Genomic DNA, 27,418 nt, shown 5'->3' with positions numbered 1-27,418 from the left:
TGTTCATGGATGCGGATCGTTAGCTGTCTTCCTGTTTGTCCTATGTAGTGTTTTGTGCAGTCCTTGCATGGGATTTTGTACACTACATTGGTTTTGCCCATGCTGGGTATCGGGTCCTTCGTTCTGGTGAGTTGTTGTCTGAGAATGGCTGTTGGTTTGTGTGCTGCTATGAGTCCTAGTGGTCGCAGTAGTCTGGCTGTCAATTTGGAAATGCTCTTGATGTATGGTAGTGTGGCTAGTCCTTTGGGTTGCGGCGTGTCCTCGTTCCGTTGTCTTTCCCTTAGGCATCTGTTGATGAAATTGCGGGGGTATCTGTTTTTGGCGAATACTTTGTATAGGTGTTCTTCTTCCTCTTTTTGCAGTTCTGGTGTACTGCAGTGTATTGTGGCCCTTTTGAATAGTATCTTGATGCAACTTTTGTGTGTGTTGAGGTGGTTGCTTTCTCTCAGCCACTCTCAGACAACAACTCACAAGAACGAAGGACCCAATACCCAGCATGAGCAAAACCAATGCAGTGTACAAAATCCCATGCAAGGACTGCACAAAACATTACATAGGACAAACAGGAAGACAGCTAACGATCCGCATCCATGAACACCAACTAGCCACGAGATGACACCACCAGCTATCCTTAGTAGCCACACACGCAGATGACAAGCAACATGAGTTCGACTGGGACAACACTGCTATTATAGGACAAGCTAAACAAAGAACAGCCAGGGAATTCCTAGAGGCATGGCACTCATCCACAGATTCAATCAATAAGCACATTGACCTAGACCCAATATACCGACCACTGTAACGGACAGCTGGAACTGACAACTGGAAGCAGCAGATTCCAATCACTACAACTGGCGGAGGAAAGATCACAGAAGCGCTTCACAGGAGGCTCCCAAGCACTGAGGATGTCACCTAGACAGGGGACGAAACGTCTGCAACACAAATTCCCAGCTTGGTGAACAGAACCACAACAGTCACCAACTATGTTCCACAACAAGATTGATGGCCACTGCTGATATTGCAGGATACCAAGGAGAAACAGGAACCAGAAATCCAAACTCAGGTAGTTCTGGATTCCACTGGGGCCAGGTTGATACACTCAAGTGAGAGTAGTGGTTGGAAATGGCAAATCCGATAATGGGAGAGTGCATGGGATGCCTCCATGTAGTGCAGAATAATCTTTTCACTAATCAGCTGCTAACAGTGTTAAAACTGCGAGGCTACACATTGGGTGATGTCTTGTCCTTCTGCCTGTTAAATCATGGTGGGAGTGGGGATTGGCTGGCTGGTGATTGGACCACCATAGATGGTATGGTGCCCTAATTTACAGATACACCTAAATTGAGCCTAAAGACTACATAATGTAATGATGTGCAAATGTATCAGCAGTGGAAGGCATACCATCAGGTTGTATGGGATATTTTTATTTTAACAGATTATCAAATGCTGAAATTATTACTTCAACATATCATAATATTTAATTAACAATAAAATGGGAAATTTCAGAGTTTTGCGCAGAACTACATTAATTTCATACTGTAAACGCCTGATCCTTTTGCATAGTGAGTCTGTACAAAAGTTTGTAGAATTGTTAGAAGAAGTAACTTTTCTAAGTCATTGCAGACTTCTTTTATTGCCTAAAAGAATGAATGCTGCCTCTTTTGTGGAGGATATAAGTGATCAAACCAAATATTCGTCTCAACTTTGTTACTAAGTTAAGTGGCAGGTGTGTTCATTAATGAGTTGCAATATTGTCGCTTAAGAGATTAAGAGTCAGTTTATGCCATTTTTGCTAAGTGTTGTTACCTCAAAAAGGAGACTTTTAATATTAATTTATAGTAGCTGTTTAAGCTCACAGACCCTGTTGCTTGCTTATTTCAGTAACCTCCCTATTATCTGGTAACCAAGCATCTGAAATTTTCATGCAATTTGCAAATGTTTCAAAGAAAACTTACTATTTTTGTAAAGTTTCTTCAAAAATGTTTATTTGAACTTGGCATTCCAGCTTCTGATACTGTCAAAGGACTTGAAAATTTGAAAAAGTAAAACTACTTTAGTGAACAATTGTTCACAATTTGTGCATGAGTGAAGGAAAGCTTGTAAGCAGGCACAAATAAAGAAATTGTTCAAGGCTACTGGGCTTAAATCCCCACTCCCTCAGCCCTTTACATCAGCTACTGCTCAAATGCTAGTTGTGTTGATGACTGAAATATTGTCAAGCATTTGCAGAACCTACTGAGGGAATTGCACTGCCCTTTTGACATTTAGGTTTAAGATTTTTTTTCAAGTGTACGGTCTTGGGATTTTATAAGCATTTTTCTCCTGCAACTGACAGATTCAGGTACTGGTATCCCCCCATTTTCCAGATAACAGGGAGCTTACTCTAGTTTGGTTAACATTCTTTCCACATTTATAAACTAATAAGAAAGTAATAGTTTCACTGTAAGAGCTGCAGAATTATGTAGAATTAGATCATGTGCTGCAGCAAGATTTGAATCCCTGATGTGACGACACAAATGGTGGTGAAGAATGTTTCCTGAGGACTTATGACCTTCTGATCTCAGACTTTGTCTATCATTTTTAAATATACATAAATGCGTAGTTTTGATCTAAAAAAAACTTATTGCATGGTGCATAGAAGCAAATGCTGCATATTTAAAGTTGATACACGTGCAGTGGTAATTGATGATTTCATAATCATTAAAGAAGATAGAACAGAAATGACAACTTCAAATGTCTGAAAAAAAATCAAAATTCCCCTGTTAGCATTTGGACCAGATCAATCATTTGATAGAAGCCATGTTTTGGGACAGAATCTAGATTGAGTAAACTTCCTCTTTCTTTTCATTCCGTTCGAATATCTAATTGCTGGGCAAGAGATGGTTTCATCTGATGTTCTTATAACTGTGCTAAGAGTTTTGGTAAATTGTTAGTACCAGACATTTGATGAGAATGTCTGGCATTAGCATGTCAGGATGTCAGACTTTAATGAGTGAACACTAGGTTGAGCTTCTGTTGGGCTACGACTTAGAGATGAATGGGTACAAGAACTAAGTTAAAAGGCAAATAGAAAGCTGGCTTCTGTACCTGGAGGAATATGGCACATGCCATATTTCAGCCTCAGTTAAACCACATCATGAGCAGTTATAATTTTAAGCACCACAATTTGGAAGGGTTATTTTGGCCTTTGACAGAGTGCAGTTTATATTATCTAGATTGATGTCCGGATTCTAAGTGTTAAAGTACAAACTCCCTATAGTACAGAAAGAGGTGATTCATCCCATCAAGTCTGCACCAACCCTCTGAAGAGCATCCCATCCAATCCACTCCATCCCATAAATCCACATGGGGTTTTTACTATGGCTACCCACATTACCTGCCTGGACAGGTTCCTTGGACACTATGGAACTATTGTTTAGCATAGTTGCGAGTGTGTTTCTGCAAAACCATAGCAAGTTAGGCATCATCCGAGAAGCAGGAAAATCAACGTTTCGGGCCAGAGCCTGATGAAGGGCTCGGGCCCGAAACGTTGATTTTCCTGCTCCTCGGATACTTCCTGACCTGGTGCGCTTTTCCAGCAACACACTCTCAACTCTGATCTCCAGCATCTGCAGTCCTCACTGTCTCTTAATTTTTTAGCTTTGCCGATTCATTTAACATGCACATTTTTGGACTGTGAAGGAACTGGACCATCTGGAGGAAACCCACCCAGACACAGGGAGAACATCCAAACTCCACACAGCCAGTCACCTAAGGCTGAAATCAAATCTAGATCGCTGGTGCTGAGGTAGAAGTGTAAATCACTGTGCTACTGTGTTGCCCAAGTATGAGAAGAGATTAAATAAGCTAGATTGCGTACCTAGGTTGGTTAAATTGGTGGGAACTGTTTCTATTAGTTTGGCATTAAGGACCAGGGAGCATAATTTAGAAATTAAATCCAAATCTTTCAGCTGTGTAATTGTGAGATACCTTTTCATAATCAGGCTGGTAGAGGTATGGAATTGTCTTTCACAAATTTGAATTGATGTGAAATCAGTTGTTTATTTTAAAACTGAATTTGAAGTTTTTGTTAACTGAACATATTAAGGGATCTGGTCACGATCAGCCATGATCTTGTTGAAGGGTGACTAGGCTCAAGGGCTAAGTAGTCTACTTAGTAGTTTCTATCTTCCTAGATGAAGCATAGGTAGCAAAGAGAAGATTCTGTATGTCGAGGGAGGAAGTGATGGAGGGCTGTCAACAGAACACCCTGCCGACTAAGAATTTTCAGACCTCCAACGTAGACATGAACGTTGACAGAGGTGACATGTTTTACCAAGAATGTGGTGACTGAACTGTAGCCACAAGTAGGGGTAGGGCAGCACTGCTAGTGGTGTAAAGATAATGATATTCATCAGTCTCTGTGCAACCAGATCCTTCCAAGGAAGCAGGTGACACTTCCAACATTTCATTATTTGCCATGGTTTAATGCATCAGGGAGTTACAGTGACCTTATCCAGCATGAGCATCAGCAGAGCGGCAATTGTGGGAGTACAGTTGATGTTATCCTGAGAGAGGACAGCAGCTTACACAGAACCATTTCCACAGAAGGAGCAACTCAGAAATCTTTGTAATCTGCCAGAGTACCAATTGCTGAACAGCTATAAGAACCTTGGAGGCTCTTTATTCACGAGTAAATGCAACCATATGAGCCTGCATTACACCAAAATGGGCACACACACTAACAGGCTTGGTTGTCACAACATTAGTATGAATCTCTATTACAGAGTTCAGATGCTGAATGCTTCTGCCTATGCTAAAGTGGAAGTTGAGATATTAGCAATCTGACAGTTCTTCGTGGCTTTGTCTATAGGTGCTGTCATGGAATTGACTACTAGTTCCATACTGGAAAGGATGGACTCCTAACCTCTGCTCAAAACCTTGTCCCAAATTGGAGTTGGATTGTTCCTTGACATTGGTTTGTTGGCAGGTCAATCATCTTGATGGGCACACTATCAGTGTTTCTCCTGTACACTGACCATCAATGTCTTTATCTCTGCTACTCAACTAATACAAGCCCTGTTCCTCCTACAGCCCATTTGTCTACTGGAATGAAAAGTGCACGCAGTTCCTGAATCTGAACTAGTGGCTACAGTTGTTAATTGAGTACCTTTTCAGCAAAGGAAGGTGTTACCCTCACTCTAAAGTGCAACTGCCTTGGTTAATTCAGCTTTTAATCTTGGACATCTGAAAGCAAAAATACAGAAGTGAGGATTGGAATGAAGGAAAGCAGGTGGAATGGACAAGTGAGAAAATTTCACTTCATACCTGATCAAAACTATAATCTGTCATCTCCATTTAGGATCAGCCTAAGCCAGTTTACCATTTTGATCAGTCTTAATTTGATTATTCTCCCAAAGCTTTGATATTTCAGAAAAATTTTGTTGGCCTATAAGGTCTTTCAGTTTACATTTTTGGTATGTGGTTACACTGCAAATACTGTTACGCTTAACCTGTTTCCCCCAGTATCATTATTTATTCTTGTTTAGTCTTCTTATCTCATTTAAATAGCTTTCCTGATGAGATCAATGAAGTAGAGCAGAACAAACAACTGGCTAGGGCTGCTCCAGCTTTGCTAAAGGGCAAAGGGTGAGTACTGAGAATGTGCAGTAACTGGCATGAGCTACTAACACACACAAAAACAGTCATTTTGTTACATAACATGCTAACAAAATGCATCAATACTTACAGTTAACTCAGGCCACTAGCAGTACTGCAAAGATGTGCATTCCACAGAGGCAGTCAGTGTCATGGTCCAATACCTGTTTGGGTTTCCCCAGTGATAGCAGTGACAAATACTGTGCAGATATTGGTCCAAGTCCTCTCCTGGCTTGAGGAACTGTTGCTTGAACAGCATTGTTTGCATTAGGCAGACAATTTTTCCCCCAAGTATTTCAGAATTGCAAGCAAAAGCACATATTACCTGGCATTTGTAGATTCATTTCTGCTAGTTTAAATGTAGTATTAGAAGTCATGCATGTACTCATAGTTTCATAGATTATTCATTTCAATGAGGCTGGGATTTTCTTGCGCCTCGGACTCTACCATAGGGTAGAATGTCAGGGGAAGGGTATGCCAATTTCCACCTTTCACCTGTGGCATTTACCATCAGTGGCAACAATGCAAGGATCAGCCACCTTAGAGAGGAGGTAATTGGGATTGCAATCTATCTACTAGGGTCTGATGACTCATGAGAATGAAATGCCTTTCATCAGGGTCAACCCTTGTCACTAGAAAGTCCTTCAATTGGCCATGGTTTGCCTAATCAGGCATTTTTTTTCTAGCAACAGTGAGCAAAGGCCCCATGATATTCTTAATTGGCCACTTAAGGGCCTCAAATGGCCTTGGGCAGGATTGCCACATTTCCTAATTATGGACTGACTACCCTCTGATAATCTGTCTGATTTTGGGGGCTAGATCTTATCTCTTAAAGGGATGGAAGCCCCTATCCTGTCAGTTAAAATGCCTGCTGAACATAAAATGCAACTGGGGCTTCCATAACTGACTGAGGCATGATTGGCCCCAACTATCAAGCTGGTGGGTGGGGGCGCCACCATGCTGTGAAATCCTGGCCTCGATCTCTTTGGTCCTGTCCAATAGTCCAATCAATTAATTGGCTAACATCCGAGTAATAAAGTATGCTGAATTATGAATTGAATGCCTTGAGGCAGAAGAGACAATAACGTATGCAGATGCGTCATTGGTTTTGCTTCCGTTTTAATTTCTCATTTACAATTTATAATGTTTTTCCTTTTTATTCTTTTCTTTGTTTTGTTTCTTTACATTTCCATTATTCTAGGTTGCAATACAGCCTTGATATTGCTGATAGACTGGGTGATGAACATGTTCTGATTGGTCTATATATCAACCTCCTCCTGAATAATTCCTCACGGTTAGTTGAGGTTTCTTTTACCCAATATGGAAATAGTTACGTTTGGAGGAAATCACTTAATAATCTGTCAGTTCCATTGATGTAAGAATAAGTAAAACATGGTTCATTTATTATATGTCCACATATCCTTGTGCCCATATAGCTTTATAAGAAGGTTTTGGCCTTCAGACTCAAATGTTTGTCAGAGAAAATATGAAATCAATTTATATAGAGTTTTCTGTTTATGTATTGCTACAAGAATATCTATTGTTATCAGAAAGTTTAACTGTTAAATGTCACAACAACCTTCTTAATTTCTGACTATAGGTTTTCTCAGTTTGTCATTCCACTTCATTATACCTCAATGATTGAGAAAGAGCTTACAGTATTTCAGAAGGTAATTGGAAGAGTACTGTATTTGAAAATGAAGACTATAAACAGTTATAGAGAGAACAGTGGAAAACATTTGTGTAAGAATAAATAGCTCCAGGTGAAGATCTAGCACCATTCACCAGCTCAATGACTTTTACACTCAAGACAGCCAATTTGACAAAAGAATGCTAAAACATGGAACTTCATTAACATTTACAGGGTGTCAAACACCTGTTTCCAAGAGAAGGTCCAATTTTTGTCCAACATATCCAACATGTTAGTCAAATCAAATTACCCTTGTCTTTTTAAGTATCGAGATTTAGCAGTCTGAAAATGAATGATGTTTGCTGAATTCTGGTTTTCTAGAAATTGCATTGTTTTCTGAGTTTTACACAATTTTTCAAGTTTGTTGATTGCTTGCAGAATAACCATTGGTATGTTTTTAATCTCTTCAGTTGTGTTTTTTTCCCCCTGTTTTATGTAGAACATTTGAACTAATCAGGTGCAAGTTAACTAAATGTGTTAATTGCTGAAAATTGTGTATGGTTTACAACATGCTAAATGTGAGAGCCTGGGGTCAACTGTATGATTGGTTAGATTGAGTCTTGATTGGTAGAGATTATTAGTAGGTGGATTATGTGAGCATAATGAATTGAATAGTGAAAGAAGCCAGTGGTGCAGCTGTTTTATATGTTATTTGATGATTAGCTCACTTAATAATCTGTGAATATTGTATATCCTCCTGCATTGTAACCAGGTTCTGGAAGCAATATCTCTGACATCAAAATATTTTGTTTTTAAAGGCTATTTGTCAGACATGTACAAGGACTTCCTTTTGATTTTCAGGGGCTCCTCTTTCATTCACTAACTCCTTTATTGGATGATTCAGTGACATCGTAACATTAACTTTGATATGTATCAACCTTTTTTGTTTTCTTTTTAGAAAGATAAGCTAAGCTAACACAAAACCAAAGATTGTATTTATATACAGTATTAAATAAGTTAACTTGGAATCTATAAATAAGATGTTCTGAAGAAAGGTTACTGGATTCAACATATCACTGCTTTCTCTTCACAGATGTTGCCAGACCTCCTGAGCTTCTTCAGCAATTTCTCTTTTGTTTTCAGATTTCCAGCAACTGCAGTTCTTTGTTTTATTATAATAAGATATTCTTGTTGATTAATGTCAAAACCCATATACTGGCTCCAGTACAAACATTGTAATCAATCCCCTCCTCTCTTATCTTTCCCCCATATCTACTTTATATTCATTGAAACCCATTGGGTCCACTTTCCAACCAATACCACCTCTTATGGATTATAAATATTTCTTTTTCCTTGAATTAGTATGTCTTGTGAAATGTCCTAATGAGTAAATTGAGAAACTTTGACAAAATGTGTCTTTTTTTCAGCAATATATTAAGAATGTGAAAATATGAGTATAAGAAGAGAAAAGATTTGCATTTACAGGGCTGGAATTTACCAACCTTCAGGGATGGGCTGGAATGAGGGTGCCTGTAAAATAGCAAAGGAAACTGAGGGCTGTATAGACATGGAATACCCATAGCTTTCCTGCTGCAACATTTTACCAACAGTGGAGTAGCTGCAGGACAATCATTTCACCGAAAAGCTAATTGAGCCATTTAAGTAGCCAACTAAGAGCTTTTTCTCATGTACACTGCAAGTGACCAATGGAACTTATTCTATATGGGGGGAGTCACCTGGTGAACCTTGGCAATGTTCCTGCAGGCTGTGGAGTAACTGGGACCCCAGTAGAAATGGCAGCCCCCCACATTATCGGCATCTACTGTCCTCACCAAACTGAAGCTGAACAATCTTTCACCTGCCAAACTGAATCCACTTAAGGTAGATTTCATGATTGTGTCAGAACATACAAACTAGCATAGAAGGGAGATAAGCACTGATTTGCAAAAATAAAAGTGGTTCTTAATTCTGCATATTGATTGTAATCCAACCATGAAATAAATTCATGTAGTAAAAGTTTCTTTTCTGGACTTGGACTTGGTTTTAGTAATTAGAGTAAAACATGACCTGAAAACTCCTAATTCTGGGTGAGGAAAGCCCCTGCATTGTGCTATATTTGAATAATGCTGGTTCATTTATTGGATTCACAAGATAAATCTAACAGAAGACCATTTAAGTTTAAGTTTATTATCAGATTTGACAGATACTCATGAATACAGTGAAAAGTTTACAAGTCACCACTTATGTACCCATCTTAGGTACAAAGGTAAAGGATCTTGGTACAAAACAGAAAGAGAAAGAAATCAAGTCAAAACATTAAACGTTACAGTTCTTCTTACTAAAAAGTAGAAATACATAGAAACACGGTTTAAAGTTCAACACCACCGTCCATAAGTGCCCAGCCATGCGGGAACTTGCACTCTTCACAAGGACTTGACCTCCTTCACTTTGCTGCCTTACTAGCCTGTTCTTGCTACCACTGTCACAATGGAAAGCCTGTTCCTGCTCCCGCTGACGCTTTGGGATGCCTGCTCCTGCTCTCCTGCCGGCCAACTCGCTCTGCTGTCAGCCGACTTTACTTGTGTTGAACCTTTCAAAGTGCTTTCTGATTTGTTCCACTCATTTTTTTTTACCCTTAACCTTTCAAATGGTTCTATTTCAATCATTTTTGAGTTCCCTTCAGAAAGTTACTCCTGAATCTGTTTCTCCCAAGTCCCAGTGAATTTCCTCATTTTGCATCAGGTTTATTTATGTATTAAATTAAATCTGTGTCCTCTAGTTACCAACTATTCTTTTTATTTTGCCTTTCAATGCTATTAAATCTGTCTTTACCTTCTCTGCTCCAAAGAACACAAAACTAGACATCTTCCAGATTACAATTTTCAGCCATATTAATGTGAAGTAAAGTAACATAAGGTTTCATAAATTACTAGCTAATGTGTCCATTCTTATTTAATTCCTGAGACCTCATCATAATTACTATTGAAAAAGGGATATGAATCAAATTCAAGAAATGACAAATGTAATCATGTTGCAAGCTGTCCTGCAGTCACGAGGACATTTATCAGCAAGTGTACTGAGCTGTAAAATTTGAGCACTGTGCAACAAATCTTGATCTTTGTAGTAAATGTTCTGTTCAAAGTATACAATGTGAATAATAAATTATTTGGTGCAGAATTATTTTGTTATGAATCTTGTAACCTACTTTATGCAGTGTGGTTATAATACATGAGAAGAATCAGTAATGGAATTCGATGCTTTTAATGGATATTATGAGAATCGAGATCAAATAAGTATCACCATGGTTGCAATATTCAATTGTTGGTGAAGTTATGAACAGTAAAGCAAAGGATTCAGTTTTATTGTCGAGGTTTTATCCTTTCTTAATAGTGTCCTTGATAGTCCAAGCCGTCTAGATGAAGAGCATCGATTGATAGCTCGGTATGCAGCACGACTCGCTGCTGAGGCAGCATCTTCAGTGAGTACTGAACCAGCAGTCTGGTTTCTATCAGTTTCATTTTTTAATATGTCCCTATATATATTCTAACAAATTCCTTAGCATATGTGGACAGAGTGAAGTCCATTTCATGCTTTTGTCCAGATTGTGCATCATAGAATGGTTAGAGCATAGAAAGAGATAATTCAGATAATTTTGTCTATACAGTTTCCCTGCAAGAGCAGCTGATTTAGTCCCACACTCCTATCCTTACCTTATACCTCGAGAAATATTTTTTCTTTAGCAGCTTATCCATTTTCTTTTATCAAATTCCAGGTTGACTCTGTTCCACCAGAATTTCACAAAATGGTTATGCTGCAGAAGGAAGCTGTTTGCCCCTTGTATCCACACTGCTTTTCTCTGTTTTCCATTTAACTCTGAATATTATCTCTGTTTAATTCACTATTCAGTAACCTCTTGAATGCCTTCATTGAATTTGCCTCACTAAGCTTCCAACATGTGTTTTCCAGGCCTAACCACTAGCTGTGTCAAAATGTTTTTTTTCTTACTTCATATTTACTACTTCTGCAGTTCAGTTTACATGTGTGTTCTCTCCTTCTTGATCTATTTACAAGTGAAGAAACCTCTCTTTCTCTCTCTCTCTCTCTCTCTATCTATCTATCTATCTATCTATCTATCTAGTCCTCTTATCATTTTGAGAAATTACATGAAATTTCCACTTAGCGTCCTTTTAAGAAAACCATTCCCATTTTCTCCATTAATTAATATTATTCTCCTAAACCTCTTCTGTATTCTCTCCAATGCATCCTTGTTGTTTCCTGAGGTGTGGCATACAGCACTGTACACAATACTCCAATGAGGTCTAACTTCTAGAAGTTCAGCATCTGGATTTCTTTTATTAATAAAGCCTGGCATACTGTATGTTTTATTAACTGCTTACTTAGTGACTTATACAAATACACCATGTCTCTTTGTTACTCTACACCATTTAACATAGCACGTTTATTTTAGTGTACCTTCATATTCTTTCTAACAAGATGCATTAACTCATACCTCTGGATGGAATTTCATCTGTGTACCCACTCCATCAACTTTTCAATGTCCTTTTGTAATTTTATACTCTTCACTTCACAGTTTATAACATTTACATGTTTTATGTCATCTGCAAATGAGTATTTTCCCTCTGCACACCAAATATTTATTTAGGGAAAGTAACTGCCTCAAAACCCACTGCTGAAGAATTCAACTACAAACCTTCCTCCTGCCTGAAAAAAATCCATTAAGCATTATGCTTTGCTTTCTATCCCTCAGCCAGTTTGTGTTGCTACTGTTTCATTTATTCCATGAGCTCTAACTTTTCTCAAAAGTCAGTTGTGTGGCACTTTATCAAACCTCTTTTGGAAGTCTGTGAAAGCCAGTCTACTGTCTTTGTAACTTTTTCAAAAAAAAACTCGAACTAATTAATTAAATACGATTTTCCCACAAAAAATCCATGCTAGCTCTACTTAATTAGCCTACATTTTTTTCATTCTATCCCAAATAATTATTTCAGAGATCTCCCCACTATTAAAAGAAAATTCACCTCTCTCTAATTGCTGGGTTTATCCTGGCAACATTTTTTTTTAACAAGGGTACAATATTAGAAGTCCACTTCTCTAGCACCATCTCTGACTCCAGTGAAGATTTAAAGTTTATTGTTAATGCCCTTGCAATTTCTAGTGATACTTCTTTCAATATCTTTGGACACTTGCACTTCGCATATCTAAAATTTGAGGTGTCAACCTGATGAAGCTAAGATATAAGAACACTTGCATGCATGATTTCACACATATTACAGGAGGAGCATTCCATGTGGCGAAATTCTCCTGTTGTTGTTCTGGAAGAATTGTCTGAGTTTTTTTTTCAAAAAGTAAAGCTTTCACATAATTAACTTAACCAGTATCTGCCTCTATTTTGAAACCCAAATTCTTGAAGTGATATTTATACACATTTAGATTTGTACATTTTTAATTACATAGCTAATGCTGGGGACTGTTTCCTTGGGTGCCTACGTTCTGTTATTCAAGCTATTTCTCCTGTCATGGGAACATCGGAATAGGAGAAGTTCATTCAGTTCATAAATAATTTTAATCATCTCTAATCTTGTTCCCAGTGCAGCATCTTTGCCAACTGACTTTATCTTAGGAAAGTGAAAATTATGTCAAATCCCCCTCACCCTATTGTTGCAAACAGAATCTATTGCAACTCTTTGGCTTTTCTTTCAAGGTACCATGCATTGAAATAAAAATGGTTTCAATAAAAATGTTGGCATCCCTATGAGTTACAGACCCATTTTCATGATTGATTCCCATCTCCAAGGCTAACTATTGATCTGGAGTTTGGATGTGCTTTGAAAGAAGGAGAAAACTTTCAGCTTGTTCTGCTGGCCACTTTCAAGGTGCCCAAGCAAAGAAACAGCTTGTTTTGGTTCTGTTCGCCGAGCTGGAAGTTTTTGTTGCAAACGTTTCATCCCCTGGCTAGGCGACATCATCAGTGCTCTGGAGCCTCCTGCAAAGCGCTTCTTTGATGTTTCTTCCGGTATTTATAGTGGTCTGTCCTTGCCGCTTCCGGGTGTCAGTTTCAGCTGTCCGCTGTAGTGGTTGGTATATTGGGTCCAGGTCGATGTGTTTGTTGATGGAGTTTGTGGATGAATGCCATGCCTCTAGGAATTCCCTGGCTGTTCTCTGTCTGGCTTGCCCTATGATAGTAGTGTTTTCCCAGTCGAATTCATGTTGCTTGTTGTCTGCATGTGTGGCTACTAGGGATAGCTGGTCGTGTCGTTTCGTGGCTAGTTGATGTTCATGTATGCGGATTGTTAGCTGTCTTCCTGTTTATCCTATAAACAGGACAAACAGGAAGACAGCTAACAATCTGCATACATGAACATCAACTAGCCACGAAACGACACGACCAGCTATCCCTAGTAGCCACACACGCAGACAACAAGCAACATGAATTCGACTGGGAAAACACTACTATCATAGGGCAAGCCAGACAGAGAACAGCCAGGGAATTCCTAGAGGCATGGCATTCATCCACAAACTCCATAAACAAACACATCGACCTGGACCCAATATACCAACCACTACAGCGGACAGCTGAAACTGACACCCGGAAGCGGCAAGGACAGACCACTATAAATACCGGAAGAAACATCAAAGAAGCGCTTCGCAGGAGGCTCCAGAGCACTGATGATGTCGCCTAGCCAGGGGGCGAAACGTTTGCAACAAAAACTTCCAGCTTGGCGAACAGAACCAAAACAACAAGCACCCGAGCTACAAATCTTCGCACAAACCTTGAAAAGAAACAGCTTCTTTCAGATATATCTGCAAAAGACATGCCAATTTTGTGCCTAATGTGAACAAAACAGTTTTTGCAATTCTTGAGATGCAGATATTAATGAAACCAAGAATGAATATTTTCTGATTTTTTTTTGTAGCAACAGCGTGTTCCCTCTGATCTCTCCTCTACCATAGATGCGAATAAACAGCAGCGACAGTTGATTGCTGAACTTGAAAACAAGAATAGGTTGGTAATGCAGTCTTCATTTCTTCTTTATATGCCCATTATTCAATGATTACTAAATTGCATTTCCAATAAGAAAAGATGTGAATGATTCTAGGTTCTAAGAAATGACACAGTCAAGATAAGAGAACTCCTCAGAAATAATGACCAAAACTTAATCAGTTAATTTCATTAGTGGAAAGTAGGGGTGCAATCTTTGAATGCTGTTCTGGAGTAAAAACAATCCAACAGCAAAAGAATATGCCAGTTGCTAAAAAGATCTTTTTAACATTGCTTTTGGTTTAATAATTATAAAATATTGGACATTGGACTGACAGCTAAGAATAATCCAATTGGGATGGGTGGCCGGGGGAGAGAGAATAATCCAATTGAATCTTTTTTCCTACTGCTATAAAAATATACTGTTGCATGTGGATGAACATATTGACATATTCCTGGGAGCAGAGTATTTTGAGGCAGGGGTTATTTGATTCAGAACACTGACGGAGTTGAGGAGGAACGAGAACTAAAAAATAAATTTGAAAAATCTTGCTGTCAAAAACTGGAGGTGAGGATAATTTAATTTAACTTGATGCAAAATAATTAGATTAGCCACTTGTTTTTCATTCCACCAAATTTACCTCCAATCTGCCTCGATTTCTTTCTCATTTATCCTCCCTTCTGTTACTGCGGGGATCTGTAGGAAAGGAAGGTACAAATTAAGAATTGAGCAGCATTACTCGAGCTTGGAAACATGGAGGAACTGCGCTAAACTGATATTTTAGTGAAAAGATTTGTTGCTTAAAAGATGTGATGTGATTTGATGATAAGCACTGAAACATTCTTTCAGCACTATTATCTTCAGTTATTCTCTAAATCCTGCATTCATTTGTCTCTAACGTTGTAAATCCATAAAACTATTCATCTTTTGTCAGAGAAATCCTGCAAGAGATACAGAGATTGAGGCTAGAACATGAGCAGGCATCTCAACCCACTCCTGAGAAGGCACAACAGAATCCTACCCTGCTGGCAGAACTTCGACTGCTCAGGTAACTCATTGAAACTGCACTTTAATTGGTTAGAAAGCCAGTCACTGACTATAGGAGTCTTCAGTCCAACTTCTTCCCAACTCTGATATCCCCCACCAAAATACAACCATTCCCTAAGGTTCATCACCATGACAACCGATCTCACATTATTGTGGTCCTGTGCCCCAGAAGCAGAGATTTGCCATGATCCAGACAATCCCTCAATGACAACCTGGTGATTTCTATCACCCTGTCCTCTACAGTTGGTATTAATTACAGCACTGAGGTCCTCCCTCTTTTTTTTTCCCCTTTCTCAGGTATTGTGTGCTTGCTTCTCCTGCATGGACAAAGGAGAGAGGGTGATGAAGCCATTCTGTGCAGAAAATAATCTACATCTGGTTTAAAATAGCATCTCCTCTTGGGCAATCTTAGCAGTGGCGTGACGACACAGTCCTTCAAAGTTGTGTAGAGGATGGCCTTTGTGGCGACCAGATGCATTGCATTTTGGGATCCAAGGATTCACCAAGCAGGTGGAAATCTCATTCACTTTGCCAGATAAGAGCAGGTCACCAAAACATTTGCAGCACAGCACAGCACGCTGATTTGCCAGCGCTACCCTGAGGAACTGACCACCTCCACAATCTATCTCTATGCACTATTTGTTATGACTAGCTTCAGGACAGATAGTAAAAATGTGTCCGTCTTATTCACCACTTCCACCAGGATATCCATGTCTCTCGCCACAAACTTTTCTTGGCACAGAAGTGTCAGGAGACTTGTTAACCTCACTGAACCAGTAATGAATTACTGAAGTGCATCATGTAGATGGTACATACTGCTGACACTGTGCATCAGTGGTGGAGGAAGTGAATACTGAGCTGCATTGAATTGTGTTCTAGTCAGTTTGGCTGCTATGTCCTGTATGGTGTAAAGCTGCTTGTGTGCTGTTAGAGCGGCACCCATTCAGGCAAATGAAGAATGCTCCATCATACTCCTGACTTGTGCCTTGCAGTGGTGGACAGGCAATGGCAGACATGAGCCTTGTTACTTTATGCATAATCCCTAGTTCCTGATGTTGCTCTTACAGTCAGTGTTCTCATATGGCTAGACAAGTTCAGTTTCTGATTAATAGCAACCCCCATTATGTTGATCATGGAGATTCAATGATATCAATGCATTGTATATCAATGAGTGATGGTTAGATAATAGCTTTTTGGATATAGTAATTGGCTGGCACTTGCGTTTTGTGAATGTTCGTTTTCACTTATCAGCCCAAGCTTGTATATATGTTGTCTCTGTTTTGCTACATATGGACATGAACCACTTTAGTATTTGAAGGTAATTGAAGGTTATGCAATCATCAGCAAACATCTCCACTTCTGACTTTATGGTGGAGGGAAGGTAATTGATGAAACAACTGAAAGTCATTTGAACCTAGGATACTAATGGAAGGAACTCCCGCAGTGATGTCCTGGTGTTGAGATGACTCAGTGTCTCTATCCCTCAGTATATCTTTGTTTGTACTAAGCATGACTCCAATCATCAGAGTTTTTCACCAATTCCTGTTGATCTCAGTTTTGCTAGTGTTCCTTGATGCCATACTTGGTCAAATGCTGCCTTGATATCCATAGCAGTCACCTTTTTTTTCTCTCTGGAGTTCAAATCATTGTCTGTATTTGGAACAATGTTGTAATCCAGTCAGGAACTGAGTGACCCTGGCAGAATCGATGTTGAGCTTGAGTGAGCAAGTTATTCTTTTGCAAGTGCTGCTTGATAGTACTGTGGATGACCTCTTCTGTCACTTTGTTGATGAATGAGTGGAGATTGATAGGGCGGTTACTGGCCAGATTGTATTTGTCCTCCTTTTTCTTATCAGGACATAACTGGGCAATTTTTGACATTGTTAGATAGAATCCAGTGTTACTACTGTACAGGAGCAGTTTATTTGGAGATATATGAACTTTCTGGAAAGTTGTCAGGGCCCATGGTCTTTGCAGTATCCAATGCCTTCACTTGTTTCTTGATATTAGTGGAGTACCTCAAATTACTTGAAGACATCTGTGATGTTTGTGACCTTTTCAGAAGGCTAAGACGGAAAATCCACTTGGCACTTGTTGCTGAGAAAGGCTGCAAATACTTCAGCCTTATGTTTTACACTGATCTCTCCTAGCACTGAGTATGAGAATATTTGTGGAGCTCTGATTCCAAATTATTTGTATAATTGTCCTATATTATTCAGAGGATGTGACCAGAATGCAGTGCTTCGATCTGATCAATGGAGTGAGATTGCTCAACCAGATCTATTTCAATTTAAACGGGACCCAGCTATTAACATTCTGCACATCATTCTGACATAGAGAAATGTACTGATTATCCTGATTTATAGCTGGAAACCTTCAGTCAATTGAAATTCAAACCAATAACTTAAAATGAAGACAACTTGATCCAGTTAGGATTAATTGTCACTGGACTCTGACTCCGCAGCATTCTTGCTCTTGACTCCAACTGAGTGCTTATTTTTAATTAATGTTTTATGGTTACAAGTGGTAAATGGTTACGTATGTGGAAATTTAAGGTTTAGTACATTTAATTTATATATAAGGATATAGTTGTTTTTACTCTGCTTGCTGTAACTTCAATTTTTGTTGCCTGGCTCTGTGGGAATGCACCCAACAACTTTTAAATTTTTTTGCATTTATATTCACTTTTCTTCTGGTTTGTTGAAACTGTAATTTTGGAGAAATTTTAAACTGAATGGTTAGCATGGATTTTGAAAGCGAAAATCTTACTTGAGCAACCTTATTGCATTTTTTGAGGAAGTACCACAGGTTTGACAACATATTATATTAGGTTGAATTTGTTTAGATTTTACAATGGGATTCAACAGGTGCACAATAATATGCTAATGAGTAATGTCAGAGAATATGGAGTCAGGAGAAAATGGTAGGTTGGATTACTAACTGACTTCCAGGTAGGAAGCAGGGTGTGGGATAGAAGCTTAATTATGCAGTATGGCAGAAGGATCAATGCTAGGAGCACTACCGTTCACAATTTACATTAACAAACAAGGTATTTTAAAAAAGCAAACTAAGCACCAGATTTTATTTCTGGAGGGACAGAATTGAAAAATGGGGAGGTTATTCTAAATCTATTGAATTTTAATTTTACTGCACTTGGAATGCTATTTGCAGTGTTTGCTGCATGTACAGCAGATACCTCCAATGCCTGGAGTAATGACCAGTGCTATCTTCACAAAATCCAGCAAATCTCCTGTCAGGATAGGTGAATCAATATGAGCATCTTCTCTCAAGGCAATATTTCAAGGATCAAAGCAGTTTTTAATGCAACACCAGCTGCAGTGGGTGGCCCACGTTGTCTGTATGACAGGCACAATATTTCCTAGGCAAGTGCTCTAATCCAAGCTCCGCAGTGAGAAGCGATCACTGGGAGAGTGGAGGAAACACTGCACAATACCCTGAAAGCCTCCCTAACCAATAGCATCTTTGATACTAAGATGTGGGAACTGGAGCACATGGAGGCCAAGGACAAGCAGCAGAAAGAATGCACAGAATCCAGAGTGTCCCACCCACCCACCTTATCAAGTACCACCTGCACCATCTGTGGCTCCAGGATTGGGCAATTCAGCCACTGCAGAACCCCCCCCGCCCCCTTCCCCCCAATCCTTCCCCATCATCCCATTCAAGTAAAGTTGTCCTAGATCCTGAGGCACTGTTTAAAAAAAAAAGGTTGCCATATTCAAAATTGATTTTAGAAGCGTTGAGAGGAAACAGGGATTTGCAAGGATGATGCCAGGAATGTGTGTGGATGTCTGTATAGGAACAAATTGATAGGCTGGATCTCTTTAAAAGAAGACTGAGAGATGAGCTAATAAAGGACTCGAAAATTATGGCAAGTTTTGATGGGACTGATGCAAAGAGAATGTTTCCTCTAGTTGGGGAGTACAATTAGTGGCCATCAATATGTGATGGTCACCAAGCGATTAGGAAATCCAGAGAAACCTCTTCTCTCAAAGAGTAGTGAGAATGTGGTCCTCGCCACCATGGAAAGTGGTTGAAGTGAATATTATGGATGCATTTAAGGGAAGCTGGATTAGCATTTGAGGGAGAAGGGAAAAGATGGTTATGATATTAAACTGAAGTGAGAAAAGATGGGAGGAAGTTTGAGTAATGGATAAACACTTGCATGGATTGGTTGGGCTGAATGGCCTGTTTCTGTTACATGTATGCTGTGTAATCCTGTTTCATTTTTACAATATCATAAAGAAGTGACAAGATTAAATTTGATAAAAGGCACAAAGTAATTTTACAAGGTTTTAGGATTTTGCTAAGGTGACATGAGGCAAAATATACTCAATTTTGCTGTTCTGCACCAAGGTAAATCTGGCTGCTCCTGGATCAAAACATAAATATTAATATGTTTGTTTGGAATAAAACTTCATTCTATCTTCACATTCATACCTTTCTGAAAATATCCAATTCTTTAAAATAAATGTTGCAGAATCTATTGGCGCTATAAGACAATTTAGCCAACAGTATTTTTTGAATAAGATATAACATCATAAACTTGTTTTCTGTACTTTGTTGCTGAATAGTTGTCTTTTAAAGTAGCCTTCAAATATTGCCATGCATTTAGGTGAAATTAAACATCAGTTCTTACACTTCACAGGCAACGAAAAGATGAGTTAGAACAAAGGATGTCAGCATTGCAAGAAAGCCGCCGAGAATTGATGGTTCAACTAGAAGGCCTGATGAAGTTACTGAAAGTAAGGCTATTCTTTAGGTAAATTAAGAGCGGATCACAACAGGTCAATGACATGACCAGTCTTTTTTCCCAAATGAGGTTTTTTTTTACAGTTAGAATATAACAGCTGAAAAGCACGATGTAAAAAGATAGGTATTCACAAATGTAATTGACATATACAAGAAGATGACTTTCTTCTCCATAACTTTTAGCCCTGACTAAATTGGGACTGAGAGGATGTGGGCTGGGAAGTTCCTAGAAATTGTTCACACCTTTCACCAATAACTTAAATTTTTTTGCATGTCTGAAGAAATTCACCCAAAAGCAATTTTAAAATTTTTCTTTGTAGTTATTTTCAATATAAGTTGTTGGAACTTTAATTTTGTATGTATTAATTTCTAAAAACATACATTTGTACCTGTTTGTTTGGAAACCATTGTTTAAAACAAAAATCTGTAGATTGTTTAAAAAATTACATGATGTACATTGTCAAAGTAATACTTGATTTTTAAACTTTCAAATAGGAAGAAGAAATGAGGCAGGAAGTAAGTTTCCTGATCCATCTTTGAGCAATCATTGCATCTTTATTTGTTGTCTTATTCTGGCCTTCATGTTTTGTTTAGCTTTTTGTCTCCGTTGTATATAAATGAAAATTTTTAGTTTTACTGCAACAAGGCAGTTTTACTCTGGCATTTGATACTAACGTTACGTGAAATTATAAAGCTTGGATTTGGATTTTTATACTTACTGATTTCTAATTAGACGCTTGTTTTACTTATGAAAGCATGAGAAAATTGTGTGATTGTGATTTTTACTGTGCTTTGAATCAAAATAGTAAGTACATAGAAATATATGTACAGTTATTATGTTAGAACTCCATGTACAGATCGTTCTGCTATAATGGGCATTTCATTAATGTGAATTCACTATAATGTGATTGATGATTTGAGGACACTGTTTCTAAAGCACAAACTTTTAAAGCATGTATTGGTTATAATGCGATTCCAGCCCCATAGTTTAAATGGTGCTGTTATTACATGATTTTCTTCTAACATGGGATTACATAAGAACAAAACTACCGCGTTATAGCAGAACCGACTATAGTGCATTTTGTTAATGATCCAATTCCCGTTGAGTCGCTGATCAAGAAAATAGCAGAAGGAGTACGCCATATGGCCTTGAGTCTGCTTTATCAATTACTAAAATCATGATCCTTGACCTAAACCACACTTCCCCACCTGATTCCCCTTAACGTACAATGCAAATCTCTGTGACTCTTGACTTTGAATACGTTCAATGCTTGAGTATGCACAATCTTTTGGGGTTAAAAATTTCAAAGACTCACAACCCTCTAAGTGAAGAAGTTTTTCATCTCAGTCCAAAATAGATAACCCCTGATTCAGAAGCCACATGCTAGCAATAGACTCTTCAGGGAACCAGCCGCTCAGCATCTACCATATCAAATTTTCTCATTCTTATTTTTCTTGGTTAGATTTCTCAAAGGAGGTTGATGTGATAGATGTTGAGGGATTGTTTCTACTGATTGAGAAAGCTGAAACAGAGATAGTCTTAGGATAAGGTGCCAATTGTTTATAATTAAGGTGAGGAGAAATTACTACTTTTTCATCATTCAACTGATGTGGGTATCACTAGCTAGGCCACAATTTATTGCCCATCCCTTCTTAAACTGCAATAGTCTTTAAGAGGTGCTTATAGGAAAGGAGTTTCAGGATTTTGAACCAGCAACAGTGAACAAAATGCAATATAATTCTAAGTCAAAAGACCCAAGAAGGGACATTCCCACCTCCCCCAATCCCCATGCTTCAATTGCTCCTGTAACTTTTCACAGACGTTGGGGTGGGGCAGATAAGCAACAGGAGGGCCACATACTGAGTTTCCCCATCTTTAAAACAACCAGCGCTGTAAAGTCCAATCTCACACTCTCTTTCCCATCCTTTAATGAATCTTCTCTTAATATTAGTGTATTATTAGTAAATCTGTGCAACCTTTTTGTGGCACCTGATCAAATATGCTTTGGAAATTCAAATAACCTACTTCCATAGGTTCTCTTTTTCTTCTAGTCTGCAAACAGCATAATCAAAAAGCTTTAATTATTTTATGAAACACAATTTGCATTTCACAACACTCTGTTGATTCTGCATTATCATTTTCTGATTTTTCCGAGTACCGTCTTAATAAACAGAGGAAATGTTGGAAGTACACAGCCAGTCTGACATCATCTGTTGAAAGTGAAACTGAGTTGATATTTTCGTTATTACCTTTCATCGGAACATGATGTCATGATCTTAAATTTTAACTTTATTTCATTTATTGTCAATCCTTAATAGCCCTGGAGAAGGTCTTGAATACAAGTGAATCCTGAATAAGACATTACAGAATGCTGTGAACAGTCAGTCCTTTTTCTGATTGTGTATTGTCATATATAAACCAGACCTGGGAATGGTGGTAAATTTCCTTTCCTAAAGCACATTAGTCAATTAGACATCTAGTTTGGTTACTTCCTGGCTACTCTTTCTGATACTTGCTTTTCATTCAGACTTACTTAATTGAATTTAAAATTTCCAGTTACGGTAGTGACATGTGAACATGTCTCCCCAGAACAATAGCTTACATTTCCATTGCTAGTCCAGTGACATGAACACTACATCGTTATCTCCATTGGATGATTCTTGGGAATTGTAATTAGATTGCTCTAAGTATCCTCATTTCACCCTACCACATTCCACTGGTACAGTGCTCTGAAGAAGAACATCTGAGGCCTAGTACAGTTAGGGTATCAAGAAGGGGCTGACTTTAGCTGTACCCATTCCAGTCAGCCTCTTTTTGTTACTCAATATCTAAAGAACAGTGAAAAATTCTGAACTGCTGTCTGCTAGAAAGTAAATGTTGTAAAATGTAATTTGAAAGGAGCTGAAGAAGGTGAAAATTGGGCAGGATGAAATGATTGCCTTTTTATTTTGGTGAGCTAATTGTTATACTTCTCTTTCACATCAGCATCAGTACATGCAGCTGGCTAAAAAGTGAAGGAACTTTTTTTCTTCTCCTTGTTGACTTCTTCCTCCTTTTCCTCAATTGCTGTACTGCAGATGCCACCCAGACCCAGTACATCATCTCCCCTTCACCAACACACATAATCCCAACCTATCTTCACATTTACCATGGCTAATTCACCTAACCTGTACAGCTCTGGACACTACTGAGCAATCTAGCATTGCCATTCACCCAACTTGAACATCTTTGTACTATGAGAGGAAAAAGTGAGAGGAAACCTGAACACCTGGCAAAATTCCATGCAGACACAGGGAAAACCTGGAAATGCATACACAACAAACTAAGACACCCTACAGTGGAAATTTGAAAAAACAGCTGCTGGGCTCCTTAAATCAACAAGTTAGAAAAAGCTAGACCATTTTTGTAGACCATCCCTAATTGCCCTTTACCTGAGTGCCCTTTAACTATTTGCCATTTGAGAGTTACTTGAATCAACCAAACTACTGTAAATCTGGAGATTAGACAATGATAGCCGATTCCTTCCCTAAAGGCTAATAATGAACATCAGTGATAGTTTTAGAGCTTCCAATTTCAGATTTATTTAAATTGAACTTTAACTCAGCCAATAGCTGGGGTGGTATTGAAACCCATTTCTTCAGAGCATTAAAATTTGGATTACTATTCTGGTTAGTTAACTTACTGGGCAGCTGGTTTGTAATTTAGTGATGCCAACAGAATGGGTTCAATTCCCACATTGACTGGGGTTACCAGGAAGGACTTTTCTTCTCAACCTCTCTCCTTGCCTGAGGCATGGTGACCCTCAGGTTAAACCATGAGCTGTTGTCTCTGTCTAATGAGAGAGCAGCCCTATGGCCTGATGGGTTTATGGCAACCTTACTATTATCTTTTATTATTCTGATGATGGAGCCACTCCCTTGACTGAGTTTCAAATGCTACATTTATCTCAGAAAGGGTTTAAGAGTTCACAATTTGACTGACAGCTTAAGGAGACTATTAAATGATTAATTGACTTTGTGGGGTTCATATTGAGGTTTCTTTGTTTCTATAGAAACAAAGTGTGAGATTTAAAAGCTCTAAATGAGTTTCACAAATGAGTCTTATTTATTGATAAATGAGTGATAACTATATTAGATTGTTAGAATTTTCATCTCCAAATGGATCCTATGGTGTGCCCTTGATGAATCTTGGGTAAGCAGCTATGAATTTGGCATGGCAATATTAGGAGGCATTCTGAGTATATAAGGGCATGGATTAGCATTGAATGATCATGGGGCATGCACTGGGGCTTTGAGGTAAAGTGACTTGTCACCCCCATTGTACCCTAAATATCTTTCTTGCGTGGGGTGAGATGGGTGAGAAGATCATATCCCATCCATCATTGTTTGCATAATTACTGGCCTGGTGTAGAGAATTGCAGATAACTTGTTTATTTCTGTATCAACATTCATTGACAGTTGGTGGTATAATGGTATTATCATTGGTCTAGTAATCTAGTGACCCAGATTTATTTCCCTAGAATATGACTTCAAATACCACCAATTTTTTTAAAAAATATGGAACTGAAGGCTAATCTTGGTCATGGTGACCATGTTGGCTCTTATCAATTATTGTAAAAATCCATTGAGTTCATCAGTGGAAGGAAATCACTATTCTTACTTGGTCTGGTTTAAACATGACACCGGATCCTCAGCCCTACAATTGACTTTTAAATGCCCCTTGAAGTGGCCAACTCAGCCATTGAGTTCAAGATAATCAGGACAACAAATACTAACCCTGCCAGTGACCCTGAGAAAAACAAGATGTTCCATTCATTAAACCTCTAATTAAATGAGAAGTTTAAAAATAGACATTTTTTCCTCTGACAATCTGTCTTTGGTGGGTGTTATATAAATAATTGTTTTGAGAGGAACTGATAGCTATATTAGAGAGTCATAGAGTTGTACAGCAGGGAAGCAAACCCTTCGGTCTAACTCATCCATGCTGCAAGATGTAACTAGTGGGTTGCCTCAAGGTTCGGTCCATGGACCTCAGATATTTACAAACTACATTAGGGATCTAGTTACAGGGATGGAAGGCTCCAGCCAAATTTGTGGACGACACAAAAATAGCAGGATGGTAAATTGCAATGAGTCTCAGCCTGCTCCTGCCCCACAGAACTCATCTCTGCCTACCTCGACACGGTCCTGTCCCCCTTAATCCAAGAACTCCTCACCTACGTTCTGGACACCACCGACGCCCTCCACCTCCTCCATGATTTTCGCTTCCCCGGTCCCCAACGCCTTATCTTCACCATGGACATCCAGTCCCTGTACACCTCCATCCCCCATCACAAAGGACTCAAAGCCCTCCGCTTCTTTCTTTCCCGCCATACCAACCAGTACCCTTCCACTGACACCCTCCTTCGACTGACTGAACTGGTCCTCACGCTGAACAACTTCTCTTTTCAATCCTCCCATTTCCTCCAAACCAAAGGAGTAGCCATGGGCACCCGCATGGGCCCCAGCTATGCCTGCCTCTTTGTAGGATATGTGGAATAGTCCATCTTCCGCAGCTACACTGGCACCACCCCCCACCTTTTCCTCCGCTACATCGATGACTGTATCGGCGCTGCCTCATGCTCCCACGAGAAGGTTGAACAGTTCATCCACTTTACCAACACCTTCCACCCCACCCTCAAATTTATCTGGACCGTCTCAGACTCCTCCCTCCCCTTCCTAGACCTTTCCATTTCTATCTCGGGCGACAGAATCAACACGGACATTTAGTACAAACCGACCAACCCCCACAGCTACCGAGACTACACTTCCTCCCACTCTGCCCCCTGTAAAAATGCCATCCCATACTCCCAATTCCTTCGTCTCTGCTGCATCTGCTCCCAGGAGGACCAGTTCCAATACCGTACAATCCAAATGGCCTCCTTCTTCAAAGACCGAAATTTCCCCCCAGACGTGATCAACAATGCCCTCCACCGCAGCTCCTCCACGTCCCGCTCCTCTGCCCTTGAGCCCCGCCCCTCCAATTGCCACCAGGACAGAACCCCACTGGTCCTCACCTACCACCCCAACAACCTCCACATACATCGTATCATCTGTTGTCATTTCCGCCACCTCCAAACGGACCTCACCACAGATATATTTCACTCCCCTCCCCTATTAGCGTTCCGAAAAGACCACTCCCTCCGTGACTCCCTCGTCAGGTTCACACCCCAACCCAACCTCCACTCCCGGCACCTTCCCCTGCAACCGCAAGAAATGCAAAATTTGCGCCCACACCTCCCCCCTTACTTCCCTCCAAGGCCCGAAGGGATCCTTCCATATCCTCCATAAATTCACCTGCACCTCCACACACATCATTTACTGCATCCATTGCACCCAATGTGGCCTCCTCTATATTGGGGTGACAGGCCGCCTACTTGCGGAACATTTCAGGGAACACCAATGGGACACCCGGACCAACCAACCCAACCACCCCATGGCTCAACACTTCAACTCCCCCTCCCACTCCACCAAGGACATGCAGGTCCTTGGACTCCTCCATCGCCAGACTATAGCAACACGACGGCAGGAGGAAGAGCGCCTCATCATCTGCCTAAGAACCCTCCAACCACAAGGGATGAACCTAGATTTCTCCAGTTTCTTCATTTCCCCTCCCCCCACCTTGTCTCAGTCAAATCCCTCGAATTCAGCACCACCTTTCTAACCTGCAATCTTCTTCCTGACCTCTCAGCCCCCACCCCCACTCTGGCCTATCACCCTCACCTTGACCTCCTTCCACCTATTGTATTTCCAACTCCCCTCCCCCAAGTTCCTCCTCCCTATCTTTTATCTTAGCCTGCTGGACACACATTCCTCATTCCTGAAGAAGGGCTCATGCCCGAAACATCGACTCTCCTGCTCCTTGGATGCTGCCTGACCTGCTGCGTTTTTCCAGTAACACATTTTTAGCCATGAGGAAATAAAAACCTTACAAATAGATATAGATAGGTTAGGCAATTGGGCCAAAATGTGGCAGATGGAGTTTAATGTGGATAAGTGTGAGGTCAAGCATTTGGGTTGAAAAAATGAGAAGGCGACTTATTATCTTAATGCAGAGAGATCTCGGGGTGCTCTGGTGCAGAGGGATCTAGGAGAAAGTGAGGACTGCAGATGCTGGAGATCAGAGCTGAAAATGTATTGCTGAAAAGCGCAGCAGGTCAAGCAGCATCCAAGAAGCAGGAGAATCGACGTTTCGGGCATGAGCCCTTCTTCATGCTCATGCCCGAAACATCAATTCTCCTGCTCCTTGGATGCTGCCTGACCTGCTGCGCTTTTCCAGCAACACATTTTCAGT

The 27,418-nt window shown here is 39.7% G+C and overlaps 1 protein-coding gene across 15 annotated transcripts in view; it reads left to right on the top strand.

The window, feature by feature from the left end:
- The window catches only part of dtna (dystrobrevin, alpha), a 201,165-nt gene that overhangs the window by 139,527 nt on the left and 34,220 nt on the right, over nucleotides 1-27,418 (top strand). For 5 of the 15 annotated variants that reach the window (XM_060823501.1, XM_060823497.1, XM_060823510.1 and 2 more), the window contains exons 11-17: nucleotides 5,551-5,628; nucleotides 6,839-6,931; nucleotides 10,658-10,745; nucleotides 14,203-14,291; nucleotides 15,203-15,316; nucleotides 19,982-20,078; nucleotides 20,581-20,601. In XM_060823501.1, coding sequence (XP_060679484.1) covers nucleotides 5,551-5,628; nucleotides 6,839-6,931; nucleotides 10,658-10,745; nucleotides 14,203-14,291; nucleotides 15,203-15,316; nucleotides 19,982-20,078; nucleotides 20,581-20,601 — 580 coding nt within the window. The remainder of the gene's footprint in view (nucleotides 1-5,550; nucleotides 5,629-6,838; nucleotides 6,932-10,657; nucleotides 10,746-14,202; nucleotides 14,292-15,202; nucleotides 15,317-19,981; nucleotides 20,079-20,580; nucleotides 20,602-27,418) is intronic. The other 10 variants (XM_060823516.1, XM_060823514.1, XM_060823521.1 and 7 more) reach the window with 6 other exon arrangements.

This window comes from Hemiscyllium ocellatum, chromosome 4 (assembly GCF_020745735.1).
Source record: "Hemiscyllium ocellatum isolate sHemOce1 chromosome 4, sHemOce1.pat.X.cur, whole genome shotgun sequence".
Classification (NCBI taxonomy): Eukaryota; Metazoa; Chordata; class Chondrichthyes; order Orectolobiformes; family Hemiscylliidae; genus Hemiscyllium; species Hemiscyllium ocellatum.
Note: the sequence above shows the minus strand (reverse complement) of the source record. Positions and strands in the feature narration are given on the sequence as shown.